The 16,456-nt window shown below is 41.7% G+C and overlaps 1 protein-coding gene across 1 annotated transcript in view; it reads right to left on the reverse strand.

Annotated features, from left to right (window-relative positions):
* Nucleotides 1–8,930: 8,930 nt before the first annotated feature.
* Nucleotides 8,931–16,456, reverse strand: part of crppa (CDP-L-ribitol pyrophosphorylase A) — a 487,012-nt gene continuing 479,486 nt past the window's right edge. Inside the window, exon 10 of the mRNA XM_078535079.1 lies at nt 8,931–9,736. Coding sequence (XP_078391205.1) covers nt 9,632–9,736 — 105 coding nt within the window. The 3' untranslated portion in view covers nt 8,931–9,631. The remainder of the gene's footprint in view (nt 9,737–16,456) is intronic.

Raw genomic sequence — 16,456 nt, forward strand, 5'->3', positions numbered from 1 at the left:
GCTGAGGTCAATTCCAGGGCCAGGATTTTGCCCTCATTGGGCGGGCTCGTTGGGGGTGAGCGGGAGCAGTTGTGGAAGCGACCGCCGGCCATGATCGGGCCCCAACCGCGATTTCATGCTGGCGGGCCAATTCAGGCCCCCCAACGTGAAATGCGCACTGCGGCGCTCAGTGCTGCCTGGGTCGGGGCAGGAGGAGGGTGAGCATGCGGCTGCATGCAATGAAAGCTTCCTGAGGCAAGATTTCAAAAATAAAAAATTAAGAATTTTAAAATGTTAAAAAACATGTCCCGTCATGTGACTCTGTCACATGAGCAGGGACATGTTATGAATGAAATGTTAAAATTTTAATTTAATTTTTAATTGCTTTTGTATTGTATTGTGGATGAGGTTTTCTAAAAAATACAAAGGCCTCTTGTCCTTTTCGTCTGTCCACCAGCCGTAAGGTTGGAAGGGCAGCAAAAAGTTTAATTCAATTGGTACTTTAATGGCCTTAATAAGTCTGTTAATTGTTGGCAGGCGCGCAGCTGACTCCTGTGTGCCAAAATATTGCTAGTGTGCAGAGAGGTCGGGATGCTCACCCGACATTATCACACGTCATTTTACGCTTGTTCAGGTCAGGCACATGCCCACCCAACGAGAACAATATTCTGCCCCAGGTTACTTTTTTTCTAAATGATAGCTTAGTCCCAGTTTTGCTTATCTCCTTGGATCCCATGTCCTGGCTTGCTGGGGCTAAAGGATCTGGGTTGCATGCTTGGTTTCACAGTGACCGAGTTGGTACAGACACAGAGAACATCAGTAGATCGTTGTTAGAATAAACACATGCTGTTTATTTATAAACTAAACTTAGCAGCTACACTTGTGTGCTCACAACTCAAAACTCTGCCTTCAGTGTCTAACTCAAGACTCTCTCACAGAGGTAGCCCGCAGTACTCTGCTTTTGGTTATTAAGATCATGTGATCTCACATTACAACACCTGGCTTAAAGGTATATTATACATCAGATTACTACATCCCTCCTCATTTATTGAAAAATATATTTTACAATTTTTCAATATATCAAGTTAGTTACACAGATCAATTATGTACAAAGTCAGTCTCTCTGGAGGTTTCCTTATGCTTGTAGAACATCTTAGCTCTACAGCTTCTGAAGTCTGATCCTTTACTGAAGTAATCTGAGCATCTGGTTCTTCAGTAGGCATCTGTAAATCTGTTTCTTCAACTCTTCCGGGTACAGTCAGCCCTTCAAACACATTTGTACTCAGTTGAGTTCTTTCAACAGGAAGATTTTGATTCAGTCTCGAACACTGATAGAATCATTTCAGGGTATATGGTTTCCCCTCTTCTTATGTGATCCACATGTCTCCCTATTACTCGACCTTCGGCTTTCACGTGGTAGGACAGAGGTCCCGTTACTGAACTTATTTCAACAAACAACAATGCTGGTCCTTCTCTAAAATATTTCACAAATACTTTCTCTCCTACGTTAATTGTTCTGTCCCGACTGTGACAATCATGTCCCATTTTCTGACTTTTCTGCCTTCTTCCTACCTTCCCCCCGTCCCTGCCACCAACCAAGTTTGGCATAATTAAACTCAGTCTTGATCGGAGACTGCGCTTCATCAATAATTCCGCAGATCTGACACCTGTTGTCGTATGAGGGGCGGTTCTACAATGGAAAAGAAATTGTGCTAATTTAGTCGCTATCGAATCTCCAGGCAATTTTTCCATACCAGATTTGTACGTCTGAACTGCTCTCATGGCGAGTCCATTTGAAGAAGGATGCTCTGGAGATGTTTTCACATGAACAAAACCATTGAGACTTGTAAATCGGTTAAATTCAGCACACGTGAATACTGTTCCATTATTTGATACTAGCACTTCAGGTAGTCCATTAATCGCGAAACTTTGTCGAAGCTTGTCTATTGTCGCTGAAGGTGTGGGTGACCTCACTTCATATACATCCATCCATTTTGAATGAGCATCTACGATAAGTAGAAACATTGTTCCCATAAAAGGTTCCACATAGTTGATGTGTACTTGTACCCATGGCCTTCCTGGCCACTCCCAGGGGTGTTGCAGGTAATTTTTGTACTTGTTGACACTGCATACAACTAAGTTTTCTATTTCTCCATCCATTCCCAGCCACCACAAATGTGCTATTGCCTTCATTTTGGAAATTCCGAGATGTGCACTGTGAAGTTCAGATAAAAATGGCTTTCATTCTTTTGGAGGAACAATCACACGAGCTCCCCACAATTAAATAGCTTCTTGGTTGGTTATCTCGTATTTTCTCTGGAAATACGGTTTCATTTCACCAAATTCTTGTTTTTGTGACCAACCATGAAGAACTTGATTTCTCACTTTAGATAAGACTGGGTCTCGGTTTGTCCAATCTTTAATCTGTCTGGTACATATCGGTGATGAGTCCAGGAAGTTCAATAACAAAACGAATTCTTGAGGAATTGGAACATCCTCATCTTTTACTTACAAGCGTAAATGACTGAGTGCATCTGCATTTGCAATTTGACTTCCAGGCCCATGAGTAAAAGTATATCCATGCGCTGACAAGATCAACGCTCATTTTTGTAGTCTTGGTGAGGGTATAGGGTATATAGCCTTGTCTTCCCCGAATAGTCTTAATAAAGGCTTGTGGTCTGTTATGGCAGTAAAATGACGACCCTGTATATATTGATGAAACAAACTTCTTAACACCAAAAATGATCGCCAGGACTTTTTTTTTGATTTGAGAATACTTATTCTCTGCAGTACTGAGCATTCTCGACACATATCCTTATAGGTGGTTCTGATCCATCATCCATTTGATGGGAAAGCACTGCTCCCACTCCATAGGGTGATGCGTCACACTTTAATATCAATTCTGTACTAGAAGTGTAGATGATTGCAACAACCGTTTCACTTTTGTGAAAGCTTATCCTCTTGGCGTTTGCCATGCCCATCTCTGGTTTTTCTTGAGCAAGTAATACAATGGTGCCAGTTCTGTCAACAAATTAGGCAAGAAGCATCCATAGTAATTGATCATCCCCAAGAATGATTTCAGTTCAGATGTATTCTTTGGCTCTAGGTCTTCTTTAATGGCTTTCACTTTTTCTTCAACTGGGTGTATGCCTTGTGAATTGACCTTGTGACCTAGGTAAGTACCTCTTTCGCCTGGAATGTGCACTTTATTGACTGTTAATTTGTAGTCCCCACATATTCTAATGCTTCGGTCAGGTTTGAGAACAGGTATAATTGGAGTTGCCCACTCTGAAAACTGTACTGGTTGTATCACTCCCAGTTTTTCTAATCTGTCCAGTTTGATGTCTACCCTATCCCGCGTTGCATAAGGTACTGGTATTGCCTTCATGAATCTTGGTGTTGCCTCTGGATCTATATGAGCTTTTGCTTGTAGCCCTTCAATTTTTCCAAGTTCTTCCTTGAAAACTGAGGCATATTTTTGTAGTAGCTCTGAAAGGCAATTAGTTCTCAGTTGGAAGGTTTCCGTCCATTCCAATTTAATTTCTTTCAGCCAGTTTTGTCCGGGGTGACTAGGTCCCTTGCCTGCTACTACCATCAAGGATCATCTTACTGTTTGAGCTTTGTATTGTACTGTAACTTTACATACGCCCTTGACTTGTATGTCTTCTCCCATGTAAGTTTTTAATTTGTCATCAGTTTATTCTAAATTTAGCTTATGTTCTCCCTGATTCAGGTATTTAAAAGTATGCTCACCAATCGCTGTAGTGGCTGCTCCGGTATCCACCTCCATTCTGTTAGGCTTCTCATTCACTCTCATGGTTACACAGATAGGCTCCGTGCTTCCTACCTTTAAACTATTTTGGTTGTTTCGGGGTGACGGGTTGGTACAGAGACAGGGAACATCCGGAGATCGTTGTTAGATTAAACACATGCTGTTTATTTACAAACTAAACTCAGCAGCTACACTTGTGTGCTCACAACTCAAAACTCTGTCTTCACTCTTCAGTGTCTAACTCAAGACTCTCTCACAAAAGTAGCCTGTGCTACTCTGCTATTGGGTATTAAGATCATGTGATCTTACATTACAACACTTGTCTTAAATGTATATTACACATCAGATTACTACACTCCTTTAAATCCAAAACAGTCATTAAAACACAATGGAGATGTTTAAATTATTTGGTTGACAGGACTTGCTGTGTAAATGTGTGCTCAGAGCGGAAATCTTCCCTTGCCAGAAAATGATGGATACGTCACAAAAATTTTCCATTGTACAATTTTGTGAAATTGGCCCTACTTCGGCCCTCAGTTTGTGTTTGAGCCACATAATTAAATCCAGCAGGTGGCACTAGAGTCTAGGAATCTGAGCTTGCTAGAATTTTTTGATTTTAAGGGCTGAATTTTCTCAGAAGTTGAGATGTCCTGCCATTGGGACTGAAAGTGAGGGCGAGCCCCAGGCTGGCGGGCAGCAAGGCCATGGGTGGAATTTTGCCAGCTACTGCTGTCCAATTTAGGACAGTGGCTCGCATCCCAGAGCTGCTGGTCCAATCAGCAGTGGCAACTGCTGAAACTGCAGGATCAGAAAGAGGGTGCCTCCATGGTGAGGCGCTTTTGAAGACGAGGTAAGTTTCTTTCAGCAAGCTGGGGCCAGATATGCAGGTACTAGCGATTGGGGTAGGGGGGAGGAGCCATGTTCAAGCGATGGGACATTAGCTGTGGGGACGTGGGGCAACCATTGGGGGTCCTCTCTGTGAGCCATGGAGTGGCCATTAAAGAGGCCACCACATTTCCCCCCACCCCACCTTCCCTCCCCCAGGAACCTGCTACCTAGTGGGAGGCTGCCGAAGTTTACCTTGTGGGTCTTCCCACATGACTCCCTCCCAACACCTTCCCCCAGCCCTCGCACCTCCCATCCTGTACCCATAGGGCTGTTAAAATTTGATCAGCTGAGTATCTAACTTACATGGAAATCTGAAATTATGAGTTTTCAAACTAAGCAACTGATAAGTTCATACAGGTAGAAATACTCTTTCCACAACAGAGAGTGCACACTTTCACTCCCCACTTTCCCCGTCTTGGTGTACACGTGTATGGCTAAGGAAAATGGGTGTACGTTAGCAGGATCAAGACTTGCACAGTTTGTATATGTATGACTCCTGCTATTAATTAGTAATACAGTCAGAATCAGCCTATTTTGGTGGGAAAAGAGGAAGGAAAAATAGCAAATCTTAGAAAACTAAAATGAAAACAGGAAATATGTAGCTGGTCACTTAGCAGCTTTAACGAGGAAAGACAAGTTTTGATGCTTCAACACAAGCCCTCATTTCCCTTATGATATTAGCTTGCAGTGTTATGGAAAGTTAATCGGGAAGAATCCCAGCCTCCCCGTGATAGATCTTTAATGTCTCTCACTTGTGACTCAATGGTTTATAAAACTGCCCCACTACCTCCTTTTCTCCCCATACTGTCTGTTCTAAACAGTTTATATATATTTTCAGATATGTACCTCATCGATTTGATTTATTGGCCCTGATAATAAGTCTGAGGTGGGAAGAAAGTGGGCTGTGGGGAGGATGTATGGATGGGAAAAACAAGTAAGTGTTGGTTCGGCAGGACCTGTTTTAGATTTTTTTTAATGGGTTTCTTGCCAACAGCCTGACATGCTGGCTGCTTATTAGGCAGGAAAAGAGCAGGGAGCAGACTGAGGTATTTGGTCTTAGGATTGGGAGTATTGGGCAGAGACCACGATCTTTGGGATTTGGATCCGGAGGATTGGCTCGAGATGAGATTAGATTGGGTTTAGATTAGGGGGTCGGGGAGAGATTGGGGCTTGCGATTTAGCTCAAGGGAGTCAGGGGAAGATCAGGGTCTTTGGGATTTGGATCAGGGATTTGGTAGAGATCAGGGCCTATGGGATTTGAACTTGGAGCTTAGGGAGAGATCAGGATGTTCGGGGTTTAGATCGAGGGGGTTGAAGAACATATGGATCTTCAGCATGGTCCAAACATTTTGGGAAGCTGCTGAGGCAGGAGGTCACTGGGGCATAATCAAATGAACTATATTTTAGTGATCAAGCCACCTCCTGAGAGTGGGTTGGTCACCTCCCTCCCACCACCTCCTCCCACCCACCTCTCTTAAAACCAGAAGCAGGCAAATTTGCGGAGAGCTGGGATCGAGTTTTCCATTTAAAAATTTTTAACCCACTATTTGAGGAACTAAAACCCTGATTCCCTTCACCAAAGTCTTGCCATGCTTTACTCAATCAAATTATGCTGTCTCTCTTCACTAGCAAGGGGCTCAGCCATATTTCAGAAAATAATGCATTTCAGTTCCTTCCCTTAAGTTTCCTTACCAAAGCTCTAAGTGACTACTACCCATGTTATTTAGTCCCACATGGAGGACAATAAATGATTCTTCACCTTCTCCCTCAACCATTCTGTCAATATGCGACCAGAACCTCAACCCGTGCACCCATGAGGCAGCAAGCTATTATTTTTGCTAAGATCACTTTGTGCAGAGTTCTATCTGCAAACCAAATAATTGAATCCCAGAACCTACTCTTTCCCTCCTTCTCTGATGTGCTCTTAGATTCCCTCAGTGCATTGGCACAGCAAAATTAAATTCAAATGCCGATTGACCAGCGGGCTCTCTGGAATGCTCAGCATGCGCCTGCAGCTCAAAGGCCTTATTAAAATGAGGCCTGATGCCCAATATCTGACGTGACTCGGGACTGCATGTAGGGTGTTACCATTTAATTCTTGGAGATTGCCAGTGACATATGCAGAGTAACATGAGGAGTAACATGAACTGATTGCCAGCTACTGATTGGAGCTCATCACTCAGTTCCACATGAGGTGAAAATTTCAGCCATTCTGCCCCCATTTCTGCAAACCATGTTTTTGAAATGCGTCCATTGTGTTCTGCCCTAAGGCAGTTCCAAGCTTAAATGTCACACATTTTATTCTTGAACCACGTACTAGGGTCAAATAGCTAAGGTGGTTTCCTGTTGTCTTCTTCATGGCTTTTATTTAGGCAGTACCTTCTCCTAAACAAAAACAGAATTACCTGGAAAAACTCAGCAGGTCTGGCAGCATCGGCGGAGAAGAAAAGAGTTGACGTTTTGAGTCCCTTCTCCTAGATGGGCTGCAGCTAAGGCTAAAGATACTTGCCCTTTATGATGGTGGGGGTGGGGCACCCTCACCCATCTGATGCAAGGATCTCAAATGGGCCTCAATCCAGTATTTAGAGCTGGTGCCTTGGTCTGCACTTACTGTCTAGAGTTCGAGCTATAACCTTTCACCTTCTAACTGAGAGGCAGGAACGCTACCACTAAGCAAAAGTATTTTTCTTTTGCAATAAAATGAGTGAAATATTGGCTAAGCTTAGCTTTCCCATTGCACTCTCAGACTAACTCCCTGACATGTGTCATAGACCTACATTTAGGGTTTCTTGTGGTCTGTCACATTTTTGTTGCGGGGGATGGGGAGGGCCAGGCATCGCAGCTTTTCTGCAAGCATCCACTAGTTTATTGAAATGTACAGTATCCTGAGAGTGCTTGACAGGGTAGATGTTGAGAAGATGTTTCCACTAGTGGGGGAATTTCGAACTAGGGCACATAGTTACAGAATAAGGGGATACTCATTTAAGACTGAGATGCGAAGGAATTTCTTCTCTCAGAGGGTAGTGAATGTTTAGAATTCTCTACGCTAAAGAGTTGTGGACGCTGGATCAATGAAAGTGTTTAAAGAGGTGGATAGATTTTTGAAATATCGGGGAGTTGAGGACTAAGAGGAGCTGGCACAAAAGAGTGGGTTGAGGCCTGGGGAAGATCAGCCACGATCTTATTGAATGGTGGGGCAGGCTTGAGGGGCCAAATGGCTTACTCCTGCTCCTATTTCTTATGTTCTTATGTTTTCTAGGTTGGCACAGATGAAAGGTGTTAAGAAAGAATGTTAATAATATTTATGATTTTTAATCTTTTGGATTAAAAAGTTGAAGCTTGCAGATGAAATAAGGAGGGAATGCATGGGGTAATGTTAGTTAGAGTGCCTTGTGATTATTGTTATTAGGTCTCTCTTCTCTGATACCATCTTTACTATAATACTGTAATTCTGTAAAATACCATAGATGATTGAATCCTGGCATTTTCTTTGATCTTCGAGTACCAAATAAGACAGTAAATCAAAGAAATAATTCACATTCAAACACTTAACTGTTTACAATCCAGATAAAGCTATAAAATTGCAGTAGAACTGATAATTACAGTAATTTCATCTGTCATTTCATCAGACCACTTCAAAACTCTTTTTTGGCTTTGCTCTTCCCACGTTCCAGGAACATTTCTCATGCTTTTCTTATTATTGCCTCATTTTATCTCTTCTAACCTATTTTGTCTGGACCTTCCTTTTACTGATAATTTTTTTTCCCTGCAATTGTTTTGTCTAATTTCTGGATTTTTTTGCTCAACTTTTCCTAGTTCCTTCTCCTGCTTTCTGTATCTCCTATTTACTTTTCCAGTCTCCTTGTAACTCTTTCTGACTCTCTCATCCAGTCTTTGTTTTACTTTCTGTATCTCTCAGTGGCTCTTTGGCTACTCACTCTTGTCCATTTTGGCATGCAAAAAATCAAATGAAATGAATAAAACCCCCCAAAAGACTAGCTAGTCTGTGCATATATGCATCATGCATGAATGAGTTCAGCTGTAGCAGGAAGGACAGTAGTACAGTGAAACAGTGCAGGGAGGACAGCATAATGGGAAAGTGAGCAGTAATTACTTAGTGTTTTTGACATAGCTTTCCAATATTACAAGCAGTGGAGCTGCGCACAAGCCAAGAGGCACCAAGTTTTAAATGCAGTCACCAAAAGGCAACTTCAGTGCTAGCTCTAAATGTGACACTTGAGATTGATTTTCACCATTAATTGAAAAGGACTGAAATGCAAGCACTGTTAATACAGTGGATATCAATGCTGAAAAGCTTTTAATTTATAACTTACTGTAATTTTATTCTTCCACTGCATTTAATTCTCTAATTAGAACAGCAATTTTAAAAGAAAAAAGAACTTCCTGCTCCTGGTAAGTACCTTTAAAATACCTCACTGTAACTTGTGGAGAAGTGGTTACCAGACAATTATTTAAAAACAAAACTTAATAATTAAATCAAAGTGACAGCTCTCCTGCATGAACTTCTCCTCAGGTTTTTGTACCTCCATTAATATAATGTACTGTTTGGCTGGATTCCAAGTAATTTTATACAGCTGGTGAGAAGAAGCCTTTCTTGAAGTTGTGGAGTAGAATTTCTCTTGTAAGTTTTGTGCACGTAAAGATGGATTAATCTAGCATTGGGACAGGGTCAACATAATCACAACTGATTCTAACATGGGACACCATTGAACAGAGTCTCTATAAGAGCAGGATGGACAATAACAGCTAAGTAGACTTCTTATTGCTGATCTTAGTAAGTCTGGATCCTGAATTTTGAGAGCACGTTGCCACTCTAAACTAGATTTTGTGTCTTTTTTATCTTCCTGAGAAAAAGTTGACAGACGATACTTGCAGTTTTTCACAGCCACCATCAGAGGGCAGTACATTCCTTCAACCAGTATTCAGACATCACAACATCTGTGACTGAAGAAGTCCAGCTCGTGACTGCAGTCATACCACAAGGAGCTGTCCAATTAGAGCTGGGCTACGCTGCTTTATTAATGAGTCGATGATTGAAGCTCCTTGTTTTGCAGATTCTTGAACTTTGTCCATGTCCTATACAAAAATGAAAGATTGATAACAAATCATCGGCTTTACCAAGTTAAGGAGATGTAGAGAATTCCAATTTTGATCTAAACTATTCCTTTTTTTTTGGTTACTGACCTAACGTAGAGCATCAAAATCTACCACAATTTACAATTTTTTTTCTAAATACATCTGACACTTTATACTTAAATAAGAATGTAAATATCAAAATATGCAACTGGTGTCCCAGCATATGTGCATTTTATTAATGCTAATCATTAATGCAAAATATTTTGCAAACCAATCACTGCAGACAAGAACAGTGAACATAGAGAATCTTACTACTAGTATTTCATTTAAATACCACAGTTGCACAGAACTGTGATTAATGTTGACATTTTTCTGTCTCTTTACTATTTATTTTTTTCTTGTGTTTTGTTTGTTCTCACCATCCAACCTATTAGCTATATCTGGTCCAGATTTCCCTAATGCCACTTAAAAAGCAGCTTATGGCAGTATGTGCAAAATGCCTGAAGAAAACATTTTCTTCATGTTTTTCTGCATTGCAATTCAATTTGGTTCTTCTTTATAGTGGTAGACTTAAACTAGCTTAGTAAATGAGGGACTAACAGCCCAAAGGTGCATGTCACACCATGTAGCTGCTTTAGCAAAATGCATCACAATGTCATTATTTTTGCTGATTTCAATATCAATAATGTTGCTAATATCAAACAGGTGGAATGGTAAAATTGCTGAGGCACTGAATAAATTACCAAAATGTCTGAACCAGCCTCATTCTGCTGATCTCAGTAAGTCATCCGGGTGAATTCTAATGAATATGTCATATTTTCCACTGAACATATCTTTGGAAAACATCAGTCAATACACAGAGAACAAAAATGTTTAAAAGTTCATCAGGATTTTTGTCGCTGTCTGATTTTATTGGACCTGCTGATTGGGAAAAGATTCTGCCTTGAATAAACAAATTCAACTTAACAGAAAGTTCATTCCATACGGAGATTTTTACTCCTCTTTGCTGAGACACTTGTATTTTGTTGAGTTAAACTAATAGCAAATTGGTAGAAGAGAACTTGAATATTGCTGAAAAAAGAGACATGTTGTCAAAGGTTTTTATCTTGCACTCATCAGGACAGAATCGCAAGAATAGCAAATCTCAAAGGAAACAACAATTTAAACTGCATGAGTTAAGGGTGCTGATTGGTTGGCAAGTGGGCTCTGATTGGTAGAGGTGTTGCCACAGGCAATGCACCAAGTTTTGCTTTAAATTCAAACAGGCAAGTCAACCTTGATTGGTCAAGGCATTGTCATGGGGAATGCAACAGGAAACAGTTGTCTTCCAAGCTCTTGTTTAGTTGAAAAATGTGCAATGCCTGGGCATATGTCAAGGGTCAGATTGGCTGTACTGTACATTAATTCCTGAGGCTTCAGCAATCACAGGAATGGAAACAAACCTTGGGGAGGCTACCTCACCCCACCCAGGTCTCAGACCCTTACCTAGAGGTTTTCCTGTAGGATCTGAGGGACTGAAGTGAGGTGAGGTTTTCCCAGGATGGGGGAAAGAAGCCAGCCTCTCAATCCAGGCAGACATGTATGGAAATAGCTGAGGAATTGGGCAGCAGGGGTGTGGTCCTTCCAACCAGGAGGCAGTACACCGAGAGGATCAAGGACCTCAGTAGGCTGGGAAAAGTGAATGGCCTAACACTTTCAGATGCCAAGCCTCACACTCTGACTTGCCCAGCATTCTTCTGCACAGCACCCCTCAGGAGGGAACACTTTGCAGCTCTACTTATTCCTCTCTCTCCAGGCATCTCCTCACATACCCATCTGAACAGATAACACTCACACATATCTTTGTGTCCTCTCACACTCACTGTCCACAAATGTTGTCCTTCCCTCCTTCCACACAATCTATGTCTAATACTCACACCTCACAGAACTCCAGGGGGAGGCAGAGAACCCGGGTAGGATGGGGAGGCCTCTAGTTAGAGGGAAGCCTTCACCTTGACGATCACTGGTAATGTGTTCCCATTGGGAAGAAGGTCTTGTTCAGGAGACTGAAGATGTCAGCAATGTTCTGCTGTGAAAGCTTGAGCCTCCTGAGGCACTGGGCCTCCTGAGGCTTAGACTTGTTGAGAGTCGATCCTCTCTGCTTGTAGACCCTGTGACGGGGGATTGCACATCCTTTGAACTGGATCTCTGTGTCCATCTTCTCTATCTTGTGGAGCGGCATGTGGCTGAGGATAAGGCAGCTGGTGCTGCTGCTAGTGCCGACCTTCTTCTTCATCAGAGGTGCGAGGTAGAGCTGCATAAACTGCTCCTGTGCTGTAAAGACTGACAGCAGGGAATGCAGCTCAAGGTGAATGAAGTCTAAGGCAGGTGAACTGACTTTCAAGAAATTGGAATTACCTGTCAAGCAGTGAGAGTGCTCTCTCAGAAGCGGTGCTGTGAGTCTTTCACCTAGGAAGGCATCTGCTGGTCAGTTTCACTGTTTGAGGCTTCCAAGCCTGTCAGTTTTACTACAGTAGCACATTATGCTGTGCCCTCAGCTCGTAGACGCACATAGCTCTGGAAACCCATGCTTTGGTTGTTAAAGCCAGAATGCTGCATTAAATTCAGTATCTTTGTGTATTTTAATTACTTAGCCAATAGCCACAGGAGGGGTTCCCCTGTCGCCAGCAAACACCTCCGAGTAAAACCCAAAAGTGGGCAGGACATATCAGGTTCCCGACCTGATGCCACTTTTCAGTTTCTTAACCTCCCTCCTGCACTTGAATCTGCTTCTCCTTAGCAGTTACAATTCTGCTTCATTGAATGGTTGTACAAAGCAGTGCATCTGGTGGGCAACCTCAGCTGCTGGGATTGAGACTTCATCAAATTAGCCTATATATTTGATCCTGAGCTGCTTGATGGTCTAAAAATGGAAAGGTTTTGTTACAGACAGGCGAGGAGAGGCAAACTGAAACCCACAATTCCCTACCCTTCTGTCCATAATCAGTGTCTTTTTTTTGGAAAGGTAGATGTGTGCATTTCTAAGCTGCCGTTAGCCTGTGATCAATTAAAAGTATCAGCAGCAGACTTTCATGGGTTTTAAATAAAGGGGATTATTTATTCACACACTCAACCTGAAAAATCTAAATTCTACAGGACTCACACACCACACATTCAAGAAAGATACAGTTATCAAAGATAGTGCACTTCTACAAGTACTGAACCAAAGAATAGTTAATAGTTCAAGTGTCTAGCTCATTGTAGCAAAACAGTCTTTTCGGATCCAGTGATGAAGGAAATATTTCCACTCTTTTAGTTTAGAGGAGTTCAAATAGCTGAATTGGATATCAGGATTATTGGAAGATTCCTTCAAAGAGATGAGTGTTCAGCAGCTCATGAAGTTAGGAACTTATAGCTTTCATATCAGGAGACCAAATTTCTTTACAGATGGACTTCTCGGAACTTGGCTGGGAGACTTCTAAGATTTGTTTCCAGTTTTAAGGTGTTCTTCTGTAGACTAACTCCCGTCTCTTCGAAGTCTTGGAATGATAAAGGATTTCAGCCTCAGAAGCCAGTTACAGTCAAATGATGAATGGTCATTGTCCAACTAGAAAGGCTTAAAGCTAAAAGGCCATTGATATACAATAGGAGATAAATGGTGGTCTTATACACTTAAATGGTGGATAACTGGTCTCATCAGCTTTCCTTTATTACATTGCAAACCTGGAGACATGGGGCAGAATATTACGCTTGGCATGCGGGCGCACGCCCGACGCACCCAAGCGTAAAATGATGTGTAATGACGTCGGGTGAGCGCCCTGACATCATCACACAGTCTCGCGATATTTCGTTTGGCGGGCACGCGCCGCAGTCGGCTGCATGCCCACCGACAATTAAAGGGCCTATTAAGAAGCTAATTAAATTCAACTTTTCGCTGCTCATGCAACTTAACGGTTGGCAGGCAAAGGCCAAGCGGCCTTTACATTTTTTAGGAAACCTCATCCATGGGTGGGATGAGGTTTCCTAAAGTAAATAAACATTAAATAAAAATTTTATTTTTGAATTAAAAACATGTCCCAGCTCATGTGACAAACAGAGTCACATGAGGGGACATGTTTTGTGACAATTCATTTCCTTTATTTTTTTTAACAGCGCTTCATCTCCCTGAGGCAGCTCCATGCCTCAAGGAGACTGAAGCGTTCTTTCGCACGCATGTGCGAAGATCGCTCTAGGCCTGCTCGCCCTCCTCCCCCTGCCTGCACAGGCAGCACTGAGCACTGTCACTTGCTTTTTATGCTGGTGAAATCGTGGAGTGAAGCCAATCGTGGGCAGCGGTTGGCTTCCCGACCGCTCCCACCAATCACCCTCTCAAGGGCAAAATCCTGCCCATGGAGTCTAAGTGTCCATTGATTCTGTGTTTGGGGTAAGCTTCAAACAATGGCAAGTGCGAATTCCACAAATAGGTTCCGTCTGGGTGTGTCCATTCAAGGTGAAGGTCTCCCACCCACGGCTATTAAATTTGGAACTTTCTGGAAGCTTGATAGTCTGTGTTGAAGTTGCAAAGGTCACCTAACTCCTTGGCAGCCATCTTAACAGTTCATTTGTGTCCGTTTTAAATAAATAAAAGGCAGTTCCCGAATCTTTCACATGAGCACAGTCCATGCTTAAAATCATGAATATGACACGCCTTTGCCAGCATTCCTAATTCCATCCTTCACCTTGATAAACATTAACATTCACGTAAAAAATTAATTATTTAAGAATTAGCTTTTTTGGTAGGGTTTACTTAAACTTACAACAAAAAAGTGTAGTGAATTTATTGTGCCCATTACTTTCCTATGTAGCTTATAGGTCAGACTGGGAATTTACAGGAAGGACGATCTTTACTAAATCTGACCGCTCCATTAGAGTAGAAAGGGGGCATCTCTTGGTCCCTTCTTGGCCTGAAACACAGTGGAATCTCATGTGCTTTTACAAAATAAAAATGCTGTTTGGGTAAGTTCACCCATAGGGAATTCCTCCTAATTTACCTTTCTTTCTTCTGCTGCTTCAAGTCAAAGACAAGGCCCACAATTCATATTGCCAAAAGGGAGGAAATTCAGCTTCTGTGTTTTTACTTTTGTCTGGTAACCCAGTGATTGTTGGTCAGACACAAAAAACTGGGTTTGTGATACAACTGGGTTTCTCAAGGACCAGTCAAGTATTAATAAGATGTGCATTTAATTAAGAGTATTGTGTCTTGGCCAAAGCCACCCTATAAAAGTGCTCAAATGTAGATGGCAAAAACAACATAAAAATAGCAAGGGTAAAATAGCTCTTGTCAAAATATGAGTGGATGTACTTTGTGGTTCAGTACAGGCTGCTCTTCTTAATTACAACTACCCAAGGACTAGTAAATTAAACTGGAATTAACTTACAGTTATAATTATAAGTAGTATAAAGTGATTTTCATTACAAATTTGAAGATTTGGAAAATAGCATTAAAGAGTGCCATCTTTGTATATAGCCTTATATAACCTCACACTGACATGTTATTTTTATAATCACTTTATATGCTGTTCAAATTCAGGTCTTTTAGTTTTCCACTCATTTTATCACATAATCTATTGCCGAAAATGAGGTCAGACACATTGCTCGAAAAAATCTGATAAACTGGGCAGCATGCAGAGAGCCAATTCTGAGACATTTTAAGTTGATATTGTAGCCATTACAACTGGAATTGCTTGATTGACTCAGTGTTAAGGAAAGAAAGAACTTGCATTTATATTGTCCCTTGTCACATCCTCTGGGTGACCCAAAGCACTTTGCAACTAACAAATTACTTGGTGAGAATGCCCTGCTCTTTTCAAAAACAAAGTGCCATGGGATTCTTTATATCAACAAGAGCAGGCAGATTGGTTCTCAGCTTAATATTTCATTGGAAAGGCGAGAACTCTGATAATGCAGCACTCCCAAAGTAATGTGCCTTCATGTCAGCTTAATTTATGTGCTCAAGTCCATAGTGGGCTTGAACAGCCAATGTTCTGACTAAGAGGCGTGAGTACTGCAAACTGAGCTCACACTTAGCCACTATTTACTGGAATGTGTGAGCTTCAAATTTTTCCCCATTAAGTGATTTTGTAAAAAATGCATTAATTAAATATTAAAAATTGTATTTAAGCAAATTGCAACTAAAGTGATATAAAACACCTTGAATGATGTGAAAGGTTTGATGACCATGCTTGGTTTTAAGTGGAGTGATGTGGAATATTGTATACTGAGCTATTTTACAATTATGTGGTTTATAAAAGGATTATATTTTGGGACTGTAGATTTAAATTAAGAGTAAATGAAGGTGGTCCTGTGACATGCTCTGCAGTCTGCCCGACAGTAAGCCTGGGTGATTTCATTGTTTGAGGTAGACTTAGATTGTTTTACTGAGAAGAAGCTGCCAAGCATTTGCACTTGGAGACAACGGCAGCAATCTCTTGAATTTCTTTTATTTATTTGTTCATGGGATGTGGGCGTCACTGGTTAGGTTAGCATTTATTGCCTATCCCTATTTGCCCTTGTCAAGGTGGTGATGACCCACCTTCTTGAACCGCTGCAGTCCATGTGGTGTAGGTGCATCCACAGTGCTGCTAGGAAGGAAGTTCCAGGATTTGGCCCAGCGACAATGAAGGAACAGTGATATAGTTCCAAGTCAGGATGGTGTGTGGTTTGGAAGGGAGTTGCAGCTGGTGGTGTTCCCATGCACCTGCT

The sequence above is a fragment of the Cetorhinus maximus genome, chromosome 3 (assembly GCF_964194155.1).
Source record: "Cetorhinus maximus chromosome 3, sCetMax3.hap1.1, whole genome shotgun sequence".
NCBI lineage: Eukaryota > Metazoa > Chordata > Chondrichthyes > Lamniformes > Cetorhinidae > Cetorhinus > Cetorhinus maximus.